Source organism: Aegilops tauschii, chromosome 7, assembly GCF_002575655.3.
Source record: "Aegilops tauschii subsp. strangulata cultivar AL8/78 chromosome 7, Aet v6.0, whole genome shotgun sequence".
Taxonomy (NCBI): domain Eukaryota; kingdom Viridiplantae; phylum Streptophyta; class Magnoliopsida; order Poales; family Poaceae; genus Aegilops; species Aegilops tauschii.
Window position 1 is genome coordinate 91,004,691 of NC_053041.3, and position 15,834 is coordinate 91,020,524.

The 15,834-nt window shown below is 49.4% G+C and overlaps 2 protein-coding genes across 2 annotated transcripts; both read right to left on the reverse strand.

Moving 5' to 3' along the window:
* Positions 1-1,834: 1,834 nt before the first annotated feature.
* Positions 1,835-3,810, reverse strand: LOC109759616 (probable calcium-binding protein CML48). Its single transcript, XM_020318442.4, has 5 exons — positions 3,149-3,810; positions 2,990-3,036; positions 2,340-2,515; positions 2,200-2,218; positions 1,835-2,113 (listed from the first exon to the last, which is right to left on the reverse strand). Exons 1-5 carry the CDS (start codon positions 3,579-3,581, stop codon positions 2,009-2,011), a joined length of 780 nt encoding a protein of 259 aa, XP_020174031.1. The 5' UTR covers positions 3,582-3,810; the 3' UTR covers positions 1,835-2,008.
* A 3,314-nt stretch (positions 3,811-7,124) lies between these two features.
* Positions 7,125-10,300, reverse strand: LOC109759612 (probable galactinol--sucrose galactosyltransferase 6). The gene is made up of 5 exons (XM_020318437.4): positions 9,982-10,300; positions 9,614-9,886; positions 8,378-9,502; positions 7,628-8,291; positions 7,125-7,529 (listed from the first exon to the last, which is right to left on the reverse strand). The coding sequence occupies exons 1-5, from the start codon at positions 10,140-10,142 to the stop codon at positions 7,224-7,226; spliced, it is 2,529 nt and encodes an 842-aa protein (XP_020174026.1). The 5' UTR covers positions 10,143-10,300; the 3' UTR covers positions 7,125-7,223.
* Between the last annotated feature and the right edge of the window lie 5,534 nt (positions 10,301-15,834).

A 15,834-nucleotide genomic window follows, 5' to 3' on the forward strand; every position in this document is an offset into this window, starting at 1 on the left:
CATGCACGGAATGGCTCCTCATAATTTGGCCCCACCCATCCTGTTCCGCAGATGCCTTCACTGGGAACCTGACCGCTTTTACCATCGTAACCCCGTCATAGTCGTTTTTGACACGATGGTTGAGTCATTCAAGTTCATGCGACGCCCGGCTGATGTTACCACACTCTGCACTCAAATGTGCCACATAGAAGGTTCGATTGGCTTGGGTAGCTTTGCCGACAGGAAAACAGCCCTCAAAATCTGGGTCTTGGAGGACTACGAGAGGGAGGTCTGGTCATTAAAGTACCATGTTACATTCCCAGTGACGAGCTTGTGTGACCTCCCAAATACTCCCCCCGTTCCTAAATGTAAGTCTTTTTAGACATTTCAAATGGAGTACAACATACGAATGTATGTAGACATATTTTAAAGTGTAGATTCACTATTTTGCTTCGTATGTAGTCACTTGTTGAAATCTTTAGAAAGACTTATATTTGGGAACGGAGGGAGTACAAAACATTTGGTTTTGTCCCTCAAGGGAGATGTGCTGGTCTACAATATGTCTGAATATCACATGTTCCATTGTGACAACATGGGCAAGTTGATACAAGAATTTCGATTGGAATCCGAGTCGCGGGGTTTGAGCATTACTCGACATTGTTTTAAAGAAAGCCTTGTCAAGCATGAGTTCTTTCCGAGGCGAGCAATTCAAAGTTTTTTCGGAAGGCTCTAAGCCTCTAAGGTACATCAACATACTGGTGATTCCGAATAATTTATAGATGCATATTTATATATCCATCTTTACTGTGTTTTTACGATAGTGATGAGATAATCTTTCTTTCCTTTACAAGACATGTTCCATATAAATTGTATTTTACCTATAAATCAACAGTTTCAGAATACTAGTTACATGAGTTAATAATCCACTACTCCCTCCTTCCATCTATATAGGGCCTAATGCGTTTTTTAGGCTAACTTTGATCAAGTGTTAAAGCAATAATACATGACATGCAAGTTAAACAAAGCGTACCGTCAAATTCGTAAGTTAAAGGAGCTTTCAATGATATAATTTTTACATTATACCTCTCATGTATTATTAATCTTATCAATAGTCAAAGGCGGTCTTGGAAAACACATTAGACCTTATATAGATGGAAGGAGGGAGTAAGAACTTCAAAGAAGCAAAAGAATAAGCAAAAAGAAATAAAGAAAACCGAAGAAAACAATGAAAAGAAAAAGGGGGAAATGCCTAAAAACGGAGAAAAACCGGTGAAAAACAAAACGCAAAAACCAGAGGAAAAACGGAGAAGAAACAGTGGAAAACCTGACTCGTTTTGACTTAAATTGTCCCGCTCTACTACTCTATCACGAACCCAAGGCAAGCCCATTGGCTAGCCGTGCTTGCCCTTAACCAGGAGACCAAGGTTTGAATCCCTTGTGCGCTCCCTTTTATCCTCTATTTTTCCTTTATTAACTGCATGTCAATGGGCTGGTCCGATTACTGTAGACCCTTCAGCAACAGCACCTTCGGTCTCGCTTAATGCGAGATCTACTCTAGACCCCTTTAGCGAGAGACCTTAAGCGAGATACAGATCTACCCTCTTCCTTTGGGTTCATAGTTTTGTAATTTTTTTAATTTGACCTTATAAATTGCATGTGGTTCGGTGCCAATGCCATGTGGTGCTGCGTGCAGCTATGGCGGTGAGCGGCGTGAGAGAGAACGGGAACAAAAAGGAGACGAGGAACAGATAGCGGTCAGGACGGTGCTTGGACAAGAGCGATTGGCGTCTGCATGGGGCCCGCAGGGGCACGTGGCGACCTTGCCTGGTGACCGCCGCGCGACGCATATCGGCAGTTCGATTCCAACCATTAACTTTTTCTTATTCACATACACAGTTTCTTTCTTTTTTTGCGAATATATTCACATACACAGTTGTGAAACAAAACGCTCAAAATTAACGGAACTGTAATCGATCCCACAAACTTAAAACTGTACTCCTTTGCGTGGGCAAACAGACACCAGGACTATCTAAGGTACAATGAAGGGGACGACCATTGACAAGAAGCCGTCATAGGTAAGAGCTGCTGAGCCGGTGTAGCGCGTGTCATTCTCCTTGAATTTTTCAGTCAGACCCTGCATAGAACAACACAGCAGCGAAAAATCCATCAGCAAACATTTGAAACTTTGATTACATAGTTGATTATTAATTGGGGACGTACCTTCACAACCATTCCGCACCTTCAAGATCGAAGCCGAAATGCAAAACAAAACATTAATTAGTTCTGTAAGTATGTTATAGAGTATTGGCTGAATTAGATTACTTTGTGTGTGAGATATACTTGGGACTCCATATACTTACTCCACAAAGTTGTCGAAGTCTAGGGCGCCGCGGTGGGAAACACCATTGTTGTAGTTAGCTATGAGAAGATCAATGACCGAAGGTGGCACCGCGTATCCGAGGCCGCGAAGAGCTTCTCTCAACTCATCGGAGTCGATCTTTCCGCTGCGGTCCCTATCGTATCTGTCGAAAACGACCTAGGACAGTGCCATGAAGAACAGAAATAAGTCACATGCTGATGGTGATAGATGGATGGGGAAAAATAGCAGATCATTGACAGAGGTTGACAAATCTTATTTTATTTTTCATTTTGATTTGACTTCCCTCATGAAAAATTCAGTTGCAGTATTAGATGGGCAATAATTCCATGAGCATCATAAGTTCATAACATGATTGGGTAAACAGCTGTTCCTTACAGGGAAACAGGGTCTCCACCTTCTCGTTTGATAAAAAAAAAGTACACTTGCAGTATTCAGCATATTCCTATGCAACGAAGACAAGGTCGATGATAATTTATTTATGATTTTGTTATCGAACTGCAAGCAATGTGAAGATATGCAGGGAGAAAACAGAGCTTCAGAAACTGAATGCGCACACTCTGTTTCATTCGAGAGCATACATACTGTAATTCAGAGTTAAACGATAGCAAGCAAATTGACAGTAGCACTCACCCGCCATTGCCCAAGGCAGTTCCACAGCGTCACGAACTCCGTTGGCCCTGCAACAAACATCGTTCGGAAGCAGCAAGAAATCAGTACTTGATTATGCTGAAACAGTGCCGAAAGAGATGCAGATTTTGTTGTGGGTGTATAGGCGTGTGCTCTGCTTACCCATCCGGGAGCGCGGGGAGGAGGCGAGCTGGGCGTCACTGAAGAGGAACATGAGGAGGCGGACGGTGCGGATGCTGAAGCGGTGGTGCGCGTCGGAGAGCGCGGCCTGCAGCTCCCCCTCGTCGATGCTGCCGCTGCCGTCGCGGTCGGCGGCCCGGAATGCACGCTCCACGTCCGGGTGCGTCCCCGGCGGGAACGCCACGGCTCCTCCGAAGCCTCCTCCCATCGGCGGCGGGTAGCCTCCTTGGCCGTGGCCGTAGCCGTAGCCGTACGGCGAGGAGGAGGAGGGCGTGGGCGCGGGAGGCGCCGAGGGCGCGTGACCGTATCCTTGGCCGTTGCCGTACGGCGAGGAGGAGAGCGTGGGCGCGTAGCCGTAGTTCTGCTGGCCGTATCCTTGGCCGTGGACGTGGCCGTAGCGGTTGTAGTCGGCCATGGCGGGGAGGGAGGCGAGAAGGTCTGTGGGGGTTGAGGAAGACGGTGTCCGACGGCAACCGAACCGACGAAACGGCGGTGGATTCCTTCCGGGATATCAATCAAAGGGACGAAGACGTTGACGTGCGGGAGCGGTTCTAGCAGGGCTCGTTCTGGGTATATGTAGGCAAAAAGAAGAACGCGGTGGGCGTTCGCCCTCTTTCCGTGCAATCTCTTGCTGCTGGATCGTTCTTGCCGTCGTCGAGCTGATCGTTCGCGCGCAAAAACCTAGAGCGGCAGCATCAAATTGGCTTTGTCATCGTTCGCGCGTTCTACTGGAAGCTTCTTGTGGGGTGCTTAGTGCGCAAGAGGAGAAGGCGTGTGCGGCATGGCTAAGCAAACCATACGCGCGCGGGTGCTGCCAAGACGCGTACGTGCGTGTGCGCCTGAGCTTCCTCAGGCATTTCTTTTTCCTCGGCGTCTACCGGCCGCCGCCGACTGCAAGTGTGTCTATCCGTTACTGTTTTTGGCGGAAAGGTCAATTGCAATCCAGAAGTTAAGCCGGCTAGAGAGAACAACCATGGTCACGCACTCTGGCGGGATCCTTGTGTGTGGGGATAAAGGACGATTTCTTCGATGTTGTCTATTCTGATCGTGGTCGTTCTTTTTGTCTCTCGTTGTGTTTCAACTTTCAACGCAACATTGAAAAATCATGGGAGATCTTATATTTTGCATTTGGAGGCCTCCATGAAGCTCGGCCTTCAAAAGCAATTTCCGCACCAAGGACTACAAGCTTGAGTACAGCTCGGACATTATATACGTGCAGGACGCAGGACGCCGGGTTCAATTTCCAACAGGAGACTCGATCGTTACTGAATTGACTCGATGCTCTTGGCTTAACGCAATGGCCCGGGCGTGTGCAGCAATTGAGGTAAGAACACAGCTCCGCGACCTTGACCCACTGACATGTCGCGGTCTAATTTATCACCCGTATGATTAATTTGTACAAATTTATATGCTACAATATAGGCTGGATGGGTTCTTCATTGTCCCACTCATCATATTATTATTACTACAAAAAGGGCCCGTGCGTTGCAACAAAGAAAAAAAAAACATAATCTTCAATGGCCATGATCACATTTTGCTGCCTTACCAAGATACACTGCCATTCTCAATTTCATGAAATCATGAACATTCTTTTAAACTCGTGCACAAATTTGAAATCGTGAAAAAATTTCATGAACACTTATATAAATTTTCAAACATTTTCTAAAATCAAGAACATTTTTTGAATTCATGAACATTTTATACTTTTTAAAAAAATGAAAAAATAAAGAATTTTTTTGAATCACCGAACACTTTTTTGGAAATAGGTGGAACAATTTATGAATTTCGCGAAGAATTTTTGAATTTGCAAAAGTTTGCTCAATTTCACTAACATTTTTAATTCATGAATTGTTTTAAAAATCATGAACATTTTATTATTTCCTGAATATTTATTTACAAAATTTCAAACATTTTCTGAATAAGCAAACTTTTTTTACAAAACCACAAACATTTTTTGATTTATTAAAATTTCATTTCAAAATTATCATTTTTTTAAATTTGCTAAAAAAATTGAAGTCTCAAATTATTTAAAGTATAAAAAAAGAAAAAGGGAAATTTAAAAAAACAGGCTTCCCGGACATGGGCTGTCCCAAACGGGTCGCTGCATCTTCTCCCAGCGCGTGAAGCGCGGCATAGGAGGTCTCTACTGCATGGGCCGTCCCATGCGTAGGATCCCCCTCTATGAAATGTTGCTTATCACTTATAGGTAGCATACCCCTCAAAAAAACTTGTAGGTGGCAATGATGGGTAATATTTTGCGGCTTTGGAGGCAATTTTCATGACATACCGCCAGAATCAATAACCCCTTTATTATTATTGGGTATTAGGTATAGATTAATCATATAGTAACTTTTTGGTTTATTTATTCAAGCACAACAAAAATATATCACATTATCTCTGTGTTTGCATGTAAAGAATCTCGTCACATACTACACTATGGGTAAAACAGTCTTTTTAGTTCAAACTTAACACCATTATTCGTCAAAAATGACGGAAGTGTAACATAGGGAACAAAATGAAGTTTGAGTGTCAAAAAGGGAGGGGAACAATCCAGACGAGGTAAGAGTGAATGATCTTTTTCGTGATTTCCATCGTAAGAAGATCGACTTGTAGAAATCTAAAAATGGGGAGAAAAGGAAGAGGCAGGCTGAGCTGACTCTTGTTCAATATCATTCTCATGATGTGTGGTGCAAAGAGAAGATTCTTGTGGAAATACCTTCTTTCTAGCTTGATCAATTTCTGTAAGAATGAAGCTAGTGACATTAAACTTCTGGCTCTTCATTATGAAGACAACTACATGCCAAGACCCTTTACTCCAAGTAGATTGCATCTGCATTTCCTTGGGGAAGAAAGTTCCATCAGACGGTAGCTTAGCCATTCATCAGATACATGTCGGAGATCCTTCTCTTGCGTAATAGTAATATCGATTGTTCCTCTACGAGAGTCAAGTGAACAAAGCCAATTACACAGTGAGTGATTATACCGAGACTAAGAAACAGCTAGCAGTAAAACTTTGGGCCAAAAAGGGAAGCAAATTTTAAGAAAAGGGCCAAATAAGGACTTCTCTCAATGTGAATGGTGAATTTCCTAGTATGTGTCCGTTTTTTTGCTACTGTGAATGGTGAATGCTGCTAATATGCCTCAATTTTTTGCTAGTGTCAATGGTGAATGGTGCAGAGGATATTCATAAATCTTTTTCGTTATCATATTCGACAAGAAACGGTTCGAAACAACCAAGCATTAACAATTCAACACACAATTTCAACCCAAGGACATCATAGACATTTCAGCACACAACTCGTACCACGATCTCAAGCAGTTATCTTGAAAAAGCATTGGACCATAGATTCTATGGCCAGTTTCCCAGAATCTAACTCCAGAGAATTAGAAGCTGGAAAGAATTAGGCCCATAGGTGGATGGCGGAGTGGGAGTGTCCATATGGCGAAACGCTTTCGCGTTCCGAGCATTCCAAATCTCTCAGAGAAGCAGGAGGATGGATCGCTGGCACGGTTTATATCTGGATTTACAAAAACTCTACACTTACGGAGCACCTACGAATACTTCTTACGCCAATTAAATGTTTCCATCTCAATCCGTAACAACAATTCCGTAGAATTTTCCCGTAGATGTAGCAAAGCTGATGGGTTTATGTATGTTGACACGCCCGCTTGTGAGATAAATTATCACAAGCTGTGGATCTTCATAAGATGGACCAAACTGACGCGGACAGCCATTCTGCAGCGTAGGAACGTGCTTCAGATTCAGATCTGGACCGGATGCCCGCATCCTCCTCTGCCAAGGCGCCACACAAACAGAGGAGAAATCTGTGCGCATCCTATTTTGCCGGTAGGTAGGTGTCCGGATTGAAAGGTTCGTCAGAGAACCAGGTACTCACACCGTCCCACACACTGGAGGCCACTTGTACAGTTCAGAGTTACGGCAACTAGCAGCGGCAGATGATCAATGTGACCATATATTTCTCCAACCCTTCAATTCAATAATAATCACGAAAGCATACACTATCGATGGATCGCATGACCGGGGAGCTAAAACATTCTACAGCTCAATGGCGATCTTGTGAACCCTTTCCTTGGGCAATGGCATGGACTCGAGCTCGAGGATCACCATGCCGGAGGAGGCGTCGTAGGAGAACTCCGCCGGGGCTGACCCCAGCGTGCAACTCCTCGGCCGGACCGACGAGTAGGCGCCGAACCTCCCGCGCCCTCGCACTTCCATGCTCACCAGCCCGACCGCCTCCTCGCCGTCGGCAAGGAGGCTGTAGGTCAGGCCTTCCACCGCCGCGCCGCCGTTGAACATGTCCACGAGGCCGACCGGCGCGAACCTGAACCCGGCCGCCAAATCCTGCAGTCCACAGTGATCATTTTATCAGTCTACATATACAGAAGGTAACTGTACCGTCCACAAGTATCGATCAGGTTGGACATTCAGAAAGTGCTGACCTTGATCGGCGACACGGTGAGCACGTCGTGCTCCAGGACCTTGAGGGACACGGGCAGCGCCACGCCGTCGGGGAGCACCACGAGGTCGCCGGCGCCGTGGCGGTACACGGCGCAGTCGCCGCTCCACCCGGCGCCGCCGTCCGTCGCGGCCTCGGCGATGAGGTGGACGTCGCGGCCCCTGACGCCGCAGGTCAGGGCGCCGGCGCCGGCCTCCTGGTGGAACACGTTCTTCTTCTCCGCGGAGCTCCACGCCGCGCCCTGGCAGTTGTACACGCCGAGCACGCCCGTGAACCTGTTCATGTTCCAGATCTTGAGCAGGGTGGCGCCGTCGCGCGCCGGGTCCGCGAACAGGCAGTCCCTGGTCGGCCGGCCCGGCAGCCGCGCGCGCAGCACGGTGCCGTCCGGCAGCACCATCTTCCTCAGCAGCTCGAAGTCGTGCTTCCCCGGCGCGTCGCTGACGTACACGGGCCCGCCGCTGATGGCGCGCGCCGAGCCGTGGTAGTCGCCGGCGGGGTGGAGGGAGTGGAACATGTCCCAGTCCGGGAGCATGAACTCGCCGAGGAACACGCTGTTGTACGCCACCGCCGCGATGTGGATCGTGTGCGACACCGCCTCCCTCGGGAAGAAATCGTCCGACGCTCTCACCACCGCCGTCTGCTTCGAGCTGCACGCAGATTCAGCAGAGATGATGATGGATTTTCTCTGAGAAGATTTGGATGTCGTCAATGGAGGGATTGAGTTATGTCGTACCAGTAGAGGGCGTCGGTGTTGTGGCTCATGCAGGCGATGATGCCGTTGTCGGGGAAGTTCTTGGCGACGGAGGCGTCGAGCGCGCGGTGGTACTCCCTGGTGAGCTGCACGCGGCCGCCGTGGCCGGCGCCGAGCGTCTCGAGGACGCACTGCACGTCCACCTTGACGCCGTCGACGCCGGCGGCGGCGAGGTACGCGTGGAGCTCGTCGTAGAAGCGGTGCACGGCCTGCGGGTGCACGAGGCCGAGCCCCTGCAGGGTGAGCACGTCGGTCTTCATGTTGGGCTCGTTCTCCGCCACGCCCGGCGAGATCTTGGGGAACTGCATGGACGAGCGATACGCCTCCATCCCGGCGACGCCCGGCCGCACGCCGCCCCAGTAGCCGGTGATGGCGTGCCAGACGTACACGTACTTGAGCCCGTACTTCTCCTTGGCCGCGCGCACCAGCGTCTCGATGCCGGTGGCGGTGGCCGGGTCGTCGCCGCTCTGGAACTTGCTGTTCTCCTTGATGCCGGTGAGCCGGGGAAGGGGCGGCGACTTGCCGGCCTCGCCCGCAGAGTCCAAGTCGGGGCTCTGTTTGTCGGTCCCGACCGACTGCCAGCCGTCGTCGATGATGACGAACTTGGGCGGAGCTCCGCCGGCGGCGAGGCTCTGGAGCCCGGCCTCGACGCCCTCCTGCGTGACGTCCTGGTAGAAGGCGTCCCACGTGCACCACCCGAAGTAGTCAACGATGGCGGGGAGCTTCTTCTCGGCGCGCGGGCGGAAGGTCCCGAGGCAGGACCTGACGGCCGCGACGGCGCCGGCGATGGCGGCGAACGGGTCGGAGTCCGCGGCGCCCACGAAGAGCGCGCGGTCGAAGGAACTGGCGAGCGTGCCGGCGTCGCCGCTCTCGACGCAGAGCTGGAGCTCGTCGCCGCCCGCGCCGCCGCCCTGGAGGCTGGCCCGGAACGCGCCCTCCACGAGCGGGAGGAACACGACGTACGACGCGTCGTCCTCCTCGCCGCCGATGGCCCTGGACTCCACCAGCAGGAACTGCGTCTCGTGCGGGACGTCCCCGCCCTTGTCCCCCATCCTCTGCGCCATCCACCACATCTTGAACCGGAAGCACGCCATGAACCGCACGCCCCTGCAGCGAACACCAACCCAATACCAAATCAGACCAATGCCGATCGAGACTTTACCGAACCGCGTCTTCCTCCTCCGAGATCGCGTCAGGCGGGCGGGCGAGCGGACGCACCTCATGTGGCCGAGGGAGACGACGTGGCGGGAGGCCGGGCCGGCGAGGTCGGCGCCGAGGAAGACGCCGTCGACGGGGCCCCGGGCCGCCGCGGGCGACGCCGACACCGCGTCCGGCACGCCGGACAGCACCGTGCGCCCGCGGACCGACAGCTCCCCGCCGGCGAGCCGCACGGACGACTCGATCGTCATCTCCAACTCCTTTTCCTCCCTCGCGCTCCGCCAGCCGGACAACGACGCTCCCTTGACCGCCGCAAGAGTCTTAATCGAACACCTACACAGACCAACAAGGTCAGTTAACAAGGCGAACGCAACATCGACGACCGGGAAAACAAGAACAAGAACGGGAGGACCGAGGAATGCACGCACCGACGAGGAGTGGATCGGGGAGGAGGCGGAGAGGCGAGGAGCGGTGGGCGGGAAGAGGAAGAGGAGGCGCGGGTATATATACGCGCGCGAGGAGAGGGAGACGAGGAGGATGCGGCGGCCCCGGTGCTGCGGCAGCTGGAGATGAGTGCTGTGCGCGCCATCACGGGTGGGAGCCGAGGGCATTGGCGGCTGGCTGGCTGTTAAATCTGTTGCGGTCCGCCGGATCGGATGGGGACGACCGGACGAGATGGGATTGGCTTTGGGGACGGGGAAGTGGCTGCTGACAGTGTGCGTCGTTGGTTGTTCGGTGGCGCGCCTTGTCGCTAGCGCCAATCCGTCCAGCTTTTTTCTGCTAGGATGGCATGGCGTGCACGGGCCCGACTCCCCTCCTCGCCACGAGGACATGACTCATTCCGTTCACAGCAAGCTTCAAATTAGAGGGGAAAAAATGGAGAGTACGCCCTTTTTTAGAGTACGCCGAAAAGTGTGGCATATTTGTATAGAAGGGAGCAAATTAGTTACAAGAACCCTTCGATGCGAGCATTAATCTTCGGAACATCCACACCATCCGAAACACTTTACATCCGACTTCCTCACAAATCTATCTAAACCACAAACACTTGCTCGCTTCCAATCTAGTGTGTCGTCTAGGATCCACCGAACTAGCTCTCTAGGACCTGTAAATTGCTCCGGCCGGTTGAAGACTCTGACGTTCCTTTACTTCCACAAGGACCGTCTCGCTCCGATGATCAAAGAGTCGAAACCACGTTTGTCTTTCCGCTGGAAGCCCCTCCTCGAGCCGAGCCACCAATGGACCAAAGCGTTCGTGCTACTGGGGGCGGGGACGTTTATCTGTAATGTGTCGAAACATGTGTGCCATACCTCCCTCGCATAAACACATTGCACTAGAATTTGCTCCACATGGTCCATTTACTTCATACAGGTGTAGCATGCCGAGGGATCTTCCTGAAGGCCATGTCGCGCCCACCTATTTGAGGTCCACAATCAATGTTGTACAACAAGCCAAGCGGAGATCTTGCATTTTAATGGAGCCGAGCTGCACCAGATTCTGGTGGAAGTAGGAGATCGGATCCATCCCTAGCAAGCTAGAGAAATATGAAATGCAACAAATTCAGACACGCCGCAAGCTGTAATCTTTATGCATTTTCTAGGAGATCTCACCTAATGTTAAGAATTTTATTAAGGATCCAACTCCATATGTGCAATTTAAAAGAAAACTAATATCTGTATTTACTGTGGGACGAATGCTACCAATTGAAAAAAAAACATGAGTGAAAATCATGTATAAATCCTCCCCAAAAAAACGAATGAGCCCTCATAGCGAGAGGAGGGGTGGCGGTGATCCTGCAAATTATGTGGACAATTATCGGTTCTCTTTCACATCATGTTAGGATACTATTGAGGGGGACCATAGTAACAAAGATAAGGAAAGAATGGGAGGTATTATAGCAGATTATGCACCGTTAAAAGATAAAATGGTGTGGAAACCTCCCCCTGGCGGTATACCAAGATCAGTGTCCATGCTAGTTTTGTGGAGAATATTAGTTCCGCAAGTATGGGGTGTTTGGTAGTGTAAGTGCATCTAGTGCCACCCCTAGTTGGTTTTGGAGTATTGACGACAAACCTGGTTGAGGGACTAATGTGTTTGTGAGAATTGCAGGATAACACAGGTAGTAGTCCCTCATTGATTCGGTTTACCTACCGGAGATGACCCCTAAAAATGTATGAAGACATTGAAGACAATGGTGGTATGTGAAGATATTCACATTGAAGACTATGACAAGAGAAGACATCGCGTGAAGACTATGGAGCGCAAAGACTTAGTTGTTTCGTTGTTTCCTTTTTCTTCTTTGTTGAGTCATAGGAACCACCTTACTGTTAAGTGGGGTCCAAGTGAACAAAGTCAGAGTGACTGAACTGATGCTCAACCAAATCCTATGTCTTCGAGCGAAGACAATGAGAGCAAACCTTATCCAAAGTTGGATGAGTCAGCTTTACTTATAGCCCAAGTCAAGCTGCCGCGTGTGTTTGAAATCTGACCGTTGGAACACGTGTCGGTTCCTTAGTGACCCAGGGTCATTTCGGACAAATCAGGTCGGGTTGCCTAGTGGCTATAAATAGTCCACCCCTACACCATAAATTGGTGGCTGCTCGGAGTTAGTGCACGGCTTTTGTCGTTTGAGAGCAACCCACCTCCGAAGCTTTTGAGAGAGAGAAATCCTTGCGAGGACAAAGCCCAAACACCCAGAGCCAAAGAGTGTGAGGCATCACTGAAGTCTTTTTGTTCGCGTGACCTGAAGACTTGTTACACTTGAGGACTGTGAATCCTCCAGCCGGTTAGGCGTCGCGTTCTGAGCATCCAAGAGTCATTGTGGATCGCCGGTGAACGAAGTCTGTGAAGGTTTGGAAGTCTACCTTGAAGACTTACCAGAGTGATTGGGCGAGGACTGGGTGTCCTTAGCTCAAGGGGAATAAGGTGAAGACACGGTCTTCTGAGTTGAATCTCAGCCTCCCTAACCAGACGTACAGTTGTCACAGCAACTGGAACTGGTCCAACAAATCCTTTGTCCTCATCAAGTGACTGGTTCTATCCTCTCCCTCTCTTTACTTACAGTTTGTCTTCGTGAAGTCATTGCCTGTTTGCACTACCTGTTTGACTTCACTGTGTGACTACTATTGTTGTTTGGCTTCATACCATCTTGATCTTTTCTACCTAGCTGCTATTAGTCTTCGTGCTTTCACTTCATTAAATACTTGTCTATGGCTTGCTTAGTGTAGTCTACCTTCCGCTGCATGTTTATAGGTTCATTTCTATCGTTTGTCTTCGAAACTCCCATGTTTTAAAGACTTTCATAAAAATCGCCTATTCACCCCCCTCTAGTCGATAACTAGCACTTTCAATTGGTATCAGAGCAAGGTACTCCCTTGTTCTGTGTGATTCGGTTTAACCACCTGGAGTTTTAGCTATGTGGACTGCAGGAATAATCAAAGTCTCCGCTGTGTGCCCCGTCTTCGATGGAACAGAATATCCCTACTGGAAGAATAAGATGCGGATGCATCTTGAAGCCATTGATGTCGACCTCTGGTATGTCGTCAAGAATGGTGTTCCCAAGACCGGTGAAGGTGTCACCGCTGCTGATGTCAAGAAGTTCGTTCAACTGGATTCTACTACCAATAACATAATTTGTGGTCATCTGACCAAAGGACAATATGGCCATGTGAGTGCTTTGGAAACATCGAAGCTAGTCTGGGACTGGCTCTCCAAGGTCAACGAAGGCGTCTCATGTTGGGTAACGTAGCAATAATTCAAAATTTTCCTACGTGTCACCAAGATAAATCTAGGAGATGCTAGCAACGAGAGAGAGGGAGTGCATCTTCATACCCTTGAAGATCGCTAAGCGGAAGCGTTACAAGAATGCGGTTGATGGAGTCGTACTCGCGGCGATTCAAATCGCGGAAGATCCGATCTAGCGCCGAACGGACGGGGCCTCCGCGTTCAACACACGTACAGCCCGGGGACGTCTCCTCCTTCTTGATCCAGCAAGGGGAGATGAGAAGTTGAGGGAGAACTCCAGCAGCACGACGACGTGGTGGCGATGGAGCTCGTGGTTCTCCGGCAGGGCTTCGCCAAGCACTACGGAGGAGGAGGAGATGTATGAGGAGGAAGGGAGCTGCGCCAAAGGAAGGGTATGGCTGCCCTCCCACCCCCTCACTATATATAGGGGGAAGGGGAGAGGGGGCCGGGCCCTCTAGATGGATCTAGAGGAGGAGGCGGCGGCCAGGGGAAACCCTAGATGAGTTTGGGTGCCCCCACCCCCTAGGAAACTTGCCCCCCAAGCCGGGAGGGGCGGCTGCCCTAGGGGTGGCGCCCCCACCTCTCCTGGTTACGTGAGAGGGGTTGGGAGGGGCGCACAGCCCCTTAGTGGGCTGGTTTGCCCCTTCCCCTTGGCCCATAAGGCCCCCAACGCTTGGCGGGGCCTCCGAAACCCATTTCGAACATGCTGGCCATAGCCTGGTACCCCCGGAACAATTCCGGACTCCAATACCCTTTGTCCAATATACCGATCTTCACCTCCGGACCATTCCGGAGCTCCTCGTCATGTTTGGGATCTCATCCGGGACTCCGAACAACCTTCGGTAACCACATACTATTTCCCATAACAACTCTAGCGTCACCGAACCTTAAGTGTGTAGACCCTACGGGTTCGGGAACCATGCAGACATGACCGAGACACCTCTCCGGCCAATAACCAATAGCGGGATCTTGATACCCATATTGGCTCCCACATGTTCCACGATGATCTCATTGGATGAACCACGATGTCGGGGATTCAATCAATCCCGTATACAATTCCCTTTGTCCATCGGTATGTTACTTGCCCGAGATTCGATCGTCGGTATCCCCATACCTCGTTCAATCTCGTTACCGGCAAGTCTCTTTACTTGTTACGTAACGCATGATCCCGTGGCTAACTCATTATGATGATGCATTACCGAGTGGGCCCAGAGATACCTCTCCGTCATACGGAGTGACAAATCCCAGTCTCGATTCGTGCCAACCCAACAGACACTTTCGGAGATACCTGTAGTGCACCTTTATAGCCACCCAGTTACGTTGTGACATTTGGTACACCCAAAGCATTCCTACAGTATCCGGGGGTTGCACAATCTCATGGTCTAAGGAAACGATACTTGACATTAGAAAAGCTCTTAGCAAACGAACTACACGATCTTGTGCTATGCTTAGGATTGGGTCTTGTCCATCACATCATTCTCCTAATGATGTGATCCCGTTATCAATGACATCCAATGTCCACGGTCAGGAAACCATAACCATATATTGATCAACGAGCTAGTCAACTAGAGGCTTACTAGGGACATGTTGTGGTCTATGTATTCACACATGTATTACAGTTTCCAGTTAATACAATTATAGCATGAACAATTGACAATTATCATGAACAAGGAAATATAATAATAACCATTTTATTATTGCCTCTAGGGCATATTTCCAACAGTCTCCCACTTGCACTAGAGTCAATAATCTAGTTCACATCACTATGTGATTGTAATTAATCCAACACCCATGGGGTTCGTTCATATCTCGCTTGTGAGAGAGGTTATTAGTCAACGGGTCTGAACCTTTCAGATCCGTGTGTGCTTTACAAATCTCTATGTCATCTTGTAGATGCAGCTACCACACGCTTCTTGGAGCTATTCCAAATAACTGCTCTACTGTACGAATCCAGTTTACTACTCAGAGTCATCTGGATTAGTGTCAAAGTTTGCATCGACGTAACCCTTTACGACGAACTCTTTTACCACCTCCATAATTGAGAAAATTCCTTAGTCCACTAGTTACTAAGGATAAGTTTGACCACTGTCATGTGATCCATTCCTGGATCACTATTGTACCCCTTGACTGACTCATGGCAAGGCACACTTCAGGTGCGGTACACAGCATAGCATACTGTAGAGCCTACGTCTAAAGCATAGGGGACGACCTTCGTCCTTTCTCTCTCTTCTGCCGTGGTCAGGTCTTGAGTCTTACTCAATACTCACACCTTGTAACACAGCCAAGAACTCCTTCTTTGCTGATCTACTTTGAACTCCTTCAAAATCTTGTCACGGTATGTATTCATTTGAAAGTACTATTAAGCGTTTTTGATCTATCCTTATAGATCTTGATGCTCAATGTTCAAGTAGCTTAATCCAGGTTTTCCATTGAAAAACACTTTTCAAATAACCCTGTATGCTTTCCAGAAATTCTACATCATTTCTGATCAACAATATGTTAACAACATATACTCATCAAAAATTCTATAGTGCTCC

Excerpts from the sequence above, each read along its gene's own strand:
- LOC109759612 (XM_020318437.4), bottom strand. The coding sequence starts at position 10,142 with ATGGCGCGCACAGCACTCATCTCCAGCTGCCGCAGCACCGGGGCCGCC. Across the intron at positions 9,887-9,981 it reads CCCCGATCCACTCCTCGTCG|GTGTTCGATTAAGACTCTTG; the intron begins GTGCGTGCATTC and ends TGGTCTGTGTAG. Across the intron at positions 8,292-8,377 it reads AACACCGACGCCCTCTACTG|CTCGAAGCAGACGGCGGTGG; the intron begins GTACGACATAAC and ends ATCTGCGTGCAG.
- LOC109759616 (XM_020318442.4), bottom strand. The coding sequence starts at position 3,581 with ATGGCCGACTACAACCGCTACGGCCACGTCCACGGCCAAGGATACGGC. Across the intron at positions 3,037-3,148 it reads CTCCCCGCGCTCCCGGATGG|GGCCAACGGAGTTCGTGACG; the intron begins GTAAGCAGAGCA and ends TGTTTGTTGCAG. Across the intron at positions 2,516-2,989 it reads ACTGCCTTGGGCAATGGCGG|GTCGTTTTCGACAGATACGA; the intron begins GTGAGTGCTACT and ends GCACTGTCCTAG.